General features: G+C 39.8%; 1 protein-coding gene across 1 annotated transcript in view; it reads right to left on the bottom strand.

The window, feature by feature from the left end:
* LOC104981924 (chromosome unknown open reading frame, human C7orf60) overlaps positions 1 to 5640 on the bottom strand; it is a 79927-nt gene extending 74287 nt beyond the window's left edge. Inside the window, exon 1 of the mRNA XM_010831191.1 lies at positions 5480 to 5640. Coding sequence (XP_010829493.1) covers positions 5480 to 5639 — 160 coding nt within the window. The 5' untranslated portion in view covers position 5640. The remainder of the gene's footprint in view (positions 1 to 5479) is intronic.
* Between the last annotated feature and the right edge of the window lie 6 nt (positions 5641 to 5646).

Here is a 5646-nt window from a genome sequence, read left to right on the forward strand (position 1 = left end):
TTTTCCCCCAAAATCAAAGGATCTATACCAATACTGTTGATTTTTACATTTTAAAATGTAAAAATTTCCTAAAAAGATACCTTACTACAAGGTGACTAAAAATAACAAAATCAATAGTTACTATGTGTCCCTCACTGAGTTTATCTAAGTTCCCTTTATCTTCCAGTGTTCAGTTCAATTCAGTTCAGTCGCTCAGTCGTGTCCGAATCTTTTCGACCTCATGAAGCGCAGCACTCCAGGCCTCACTGTCCATCACCACTCCCAGAGTTTACTGAGACTAACATCCATCGAGTCAGTGATGCCATCCAGCCATCTCATCCTCTGTCGTCCCCTTCTCCTCCTGCCCCCAGTCCCTCCCAGCATCAGAGTCTTTTCCAATGAGTCAACTCTTCGCATGAGGTGGCCAAAAGTTTCAGCTTTAGCATCAGTCCTTCCAGTGAACACCCAGGATTGATCTCCTTTAGAATGGACTGGTTGGTTCTCCTTGCAGTCCAAGGGACTCTCAAGAGTCTTCTCCAACACCACAGTTCAAAAGCATCAATTCTTCTGCGCTCAGCTTTCTTCCCAGTCCAACTCTCACATCCATACATGACCACGGGAAAAACCATAGCCTTGACTAGACGGACCTTTGTTGGCAAAGTAATGTCTCTGCTTTTGAATATGCTATCTAGGTTGGTCATAACTTTCCTTCCAAGGAGTAAGCGTCTTTTAATTTCATGGCTGCAATTACCATCTGCAGTGATTTTGGAGCCCCAAAAATAAAGTCTGACACTGTTTTTTCACTGTCTCCCCATCTATTTCCCATGAAGTGACTGATTATTATATTTTTTTCATTTTTCTTTCCCTGCTAGAAATGCAGTTCAAACTCTCCTAACGCAACTAGGAGACTCTCCTTTCTGTGGACAGTTTTCAACTTACTCATTTGGTGATTGAGCAAAGATTCCATCGATAAAAAACAGTGCTTTCAGATTCTGTATCAGAATCAGAAAAGAACATGTAAAGAAAAAAAGAGTTAAACATCACTTGATTAAAAAAAAAAAAAAAAAAGTAAAACAAAGGGAATCTGTTAAAGTGTCTTGGGGTCAAAGAATTGGTCAGTAACTTAAAGCAATATTGAAAGCCCCCAAAGGAGAAAAAAATTAGGAAAGTGCAACTAAAAACACAGTCTGTTATTCTAATTTTAAAAGTAATTTCAAAACTTTGTTTCATGAAAAAATGCTAATAATACATTTATTCTTTCACTTTTAGACCTTTTGATTTTAGTTTAAAATTATTTCTAAATCAAAGGTTTTTCCCTTCCCCCTACAATTCTCTTGTTTTAGCTGTATGCTAAGGAAAAATCAATCACAAATGAGCAGCTTATCCTAAACTGCTGTTGCAGTATCCTTTGTCTTAAACAAGGAGAATAATTTGAATAATCAATAAGAATTGAACATCTATACTAGGCTATTTAGTAGCTGACTCTTAAAATGCTGCTCACAGCTGTTAACCTTTGTAACACATTTTCCTGACTTAGTCTACAAAATCAACCTATTCTGTGTTCTTCTTTTCTGTTTCAGTATCAGTAACCTATCCAATTTATTCTAACTACTTTTAAAATATTATCACTGCTACTAGTAACACTGATTTTTTTAAATGTAGAAAAGTATAATAAAGATCACCCATTATCCTATGTCTTGAGAAGATCATTGTTAACAGGTTAACATGCATTTTAATATTTTTCTGACTGATAACCTGCCCGGATCTATGTGACAAACTGTTTTAACCCGCTTTGGCATGCAGAAAAAGTAAATTCAGAGACAATTAAATTGATGAAAACTGCTAAAGACATTCACAAAATAGGTTAAAAAAATAAAGGTTTCCATTTATATAAACTCAATCCTTTATCTATAAATGACTGACACTAGAAACACTCCTTCTCATCTCCATTGCTAAACATTTCCTCACCATTTCCTTTTGGTAACTACTTCAGATATCAGCACTGCCTGCAACACTGACCTTTATCTCCAATTCTCACTTTACTCTTATACAAATAGGCAAAGGATCTCTAAGTGCTGACAGAGGACAGGCAGTAAAACGGAGCAGAGAGAGGAAAAGTGTTAAAAGAAAAGAGTGCGTTAAACTTAAGTGCTAGTCTTCACAATCTTATCCAGGACCCCCGACCACAAGCCTGCTCATTGCCACAACAAGCATCAGTTTGCAGAAATGCACTAGGAAAGGTGGAGAGAAACTTTTTTCTACCAACCTTATTTTCAGTATTATTCCTGCTTGATTTTCAATTCCACTATCAAAGATAAGGAAAGGGAAAACTGTATTATCCAACACTATACTCATTATCCAGGTCTCACTCCTGTCTTTTACTATCTAGTGAATGTTTTGCCTCTTCCTTCATTCTACCCCAATTTATTTTCTTCTCTGATGTCGTCACTCCAGAAGAAACCCACGCTTCACATAGCTCTAACTCAGCAAATCATACCTATTACTCCAGGGACTGCCCCATTCTCATCAATTTACATCCTTTTACCCAACACAAATTTTAGGGCTACTTCATGCTTCTCATTTTCCCTCCCACTTCAAGAACATTTGGAGACACCATTAGGCTTTGAACTGGGCGGGGCGGGGGGGGAACATTAATCTCATAAAATCTGTTAAAATCTCATAAAATATGTTTGGTGCTAATGATGAACTATCCAAATTTCAAGCAAGTTATTTTACTATTTTTTAGGACTCAGCTCACTCATGTGTAAAAACAAAGGAAGTCATTTAGATTATCACTTGAAAATCTGGCTGACAAATTTCCAAGCACCATTGACAGGGGTTCTGAAATTGTACATCTGAGGTGGAATGGAGTAATTTTCTAAAAGGTACCCATATGAGTTTACTGTTTATTCATGTTTGGGAATCACTAAAGTTCCTTCTAGTTTAACATTCAAAGATTCTATGCTGGAATTTTCACTGTATTTTCTGATAGGAATATTGTTATAAAAGGAGTACAGTTTCCATAATTATTGGTATTACAGTACAGGCATGTTACTGATTAAATAGGCCTTTGTAACCTGACACAGCACCATTTGTATTATTATTTTATAACCAGAGAAGACCTGCAAATGACACTATAATGACAGTAAGACCTCAAAGTAAAGCACTAAATTAATAAAGCACTACTTCTTTGGTATTATTATGTGAAAAATCAGACTTTTTCAGGTGGCACTTTCACAGATTTTTGTCAAATCACAAGTCTTGACCTACATGTCAGAAATAAAGATAGAAAGGGAATGCTTTTTAGGACCTTTTACTTTGCTAGTTCACTGATGGGGCTTTGTATATCATTAAAACCCAGAAAAGTCTAGATCATTGGTGGAATTCAACGAGATGCCAGTCCAGGTCCAGGTTCGATGCAGGATACTGGATGCTTGGGGCTAGTGCACTGGGACGACCCAGAGGGATGGTATGGGGAGGGAGGAGGGAGGAGGGTTCAGGATGGGGAACACATGTATACCTGTGGCGGATTCATTTTGATATTTGGCAAAACTAATACAATTATGTAAAGTTTAAAAATAAAATAAAATTAAAAAAAAAAAAACAACACCTAAAGAACAGTCTCAGTCATATGCTTACAGACTGCCAGGACTTTACCTGCCCTAAAGCAAACTGTATCATTCACTTATGAACTACATGTATCTATCCTAGCTCTGGTAACTTCCAAATACTAATTCTCGTTATAAACAAGTGTTCTCTTGGTTAATATTCAGGCTTAAACACATGCTTCAACATGCGGGAACTAAGAGAGAACAAACAGCACTTGAAGACACGATGACACCTAATTTTTGAATGAATTAATAACGAATAATCAAATTATTTTAAAAAGGTAAAAATGGAAATGGAATTATATGCTATCCATTTTTTTCTTTAAAAAGAGGTACTTAAGTTTGCACAAAATACACAATAAAGTGTGTCCATTTATTTCCTCATTTTTCCAAACAACACAAGAACCTATTGAATGCCATTATGTAAGTGCATTCTCTGAATATCAAGAATGATGCAATCGTTGCTATAGTAACTACTTATTATTGAATAAATTGTGGGTTGGGGTTAAAGCATTCTTTAAAAAAACAAATTTCAATGTCTCAATATGCCTGATAAGTCTCTATTGCTAACTATTAAACAATAACTATAGGCTATTTTTTAGGATTACTATTTAAGCAGCTATTAAAAAATCGAGCCTTGAGTTGTCAAGGGGAAAAAAACTTTAAAGTTTGAAAAATGAAACACATCACCTACATTCAAAAGAACAAAAGATACTTAGTTTTACTCTTCCAGAGTAATTGAAAAGTGTTTGTAACTCAAAAGTAACATTATCTTAGCTATCTGTTCCTTCCCACTGTCATAAGTTTGCTTCTAATCCAAGCTTAACCAAGTATAAGACAACCACTAGAAGACTGCTGACTTCTCAATGTGCAATTAAGCTAAAGCCAGAAGAAACCAAGAAAATTATCCCTCGTTTTGATCTTTAGAAGAAATGTCTCCTGAGCATATGAAAAAACTGGGAATTTTCACTGTCAGTTTCTTATAAAATAGTTCTGTAAAAAAGCTTGTATTTTAAAACACCAAATATAACTGTAGATCCCAACTATAAACACTTCTCAGGCCCAAGCAAAAGCTACTATGGCTTCTCCTTTGCTCAAGATCTTCCGTAAGAGGGGTTCCCAGCGATGGCCTGTTTCGCGGGGTACCCTTTGGAGGCTTAGTCGTTACATACTATTCATATCTAAAGAATATTTTAAGAATCTGCCCCAGATCTCTTTCTCTCCCGCCTAAATAAACACTAAGATCCAGCATTTAAAGAACGGGATGGGGGGGCGGAGGGTGGCAAGGATGGAGCCCCTCCCCCTTAGGTGAAATCCAGTCAGCTAAAAGGCCTGCTGACTTCGCAGCCCTGGAAGCCAACGCGAGGAAGCTCCGGCCCGGGCTAAACCCGCAGGAATGAGGTAGTAAGAAGGGGGTCAAACGCGGCAACAAATCAAACAGGCTGATCAAAGCGCAGGGTGGTCAACTTGCGCTTCTTCCAGTCCATCTTTCTCGAATGGATTTCTACCTGACTTCGTGTTTTAGCTTCTAGTCTCTCGTAACGATCGACCTCCACCTCCTGTGTTGAGGGTCTGGGTGCTTGTGTGTGGTGACAACAATCTCAGCACCCAGGCTGGGGACAGGGAATGGGGGAGGTGGGGACTCGGCTCCTTCACAGGCCTGGAACTCTCCTGAAGGGCCCTCGAAGAAAAGGGGGCGGGAGGAGGGCGCCTGAAGCCGAACCGAGGACTCGACCGAGAAGGGGGCGTCCTGGCCTGAGAGAGCGGCCCTGGCAGGGGCTGACGTGCAGCTCCTTCAGGTTGTAATGGTGGCCCCTTGGGGGAGGGGAGAGGTTGACAAGGGGCCGGGGGCGACGAGGCCTCCCCTTCCCCCCGCTCCGTTCGCTGTTTACCTTCCCGGTACTTCTTGCGGAGCCGCCGGTGGACGCTTTTTACCACCCCGGAGAGCTTCTCCTGCTCCAGCTTCCGCTCCTGCTCCCTAGGCGGCGGAGTGCTCGCGGGTCCGACCCCGTGCCCGCGAGCAGCGCTTCGGCCGCCGGGCCCCGGCTCCATATCGCTG

This window comes from Bison bison, unplaced genomic scaffold (genome assembly GCF_000754665.1).
Source record: "Bison bison bison isolate TAMUID 2011002044 unplaced genomic scaffold, Bison_UMD1.0 scf7180017864525, whole genome shotgun sequence".
Lineage (NCBI taxonomy): Eukaryota > Metazoa > Chordata > Mammalia > Artiodactyla > Bovidae > Bison > Bison bison.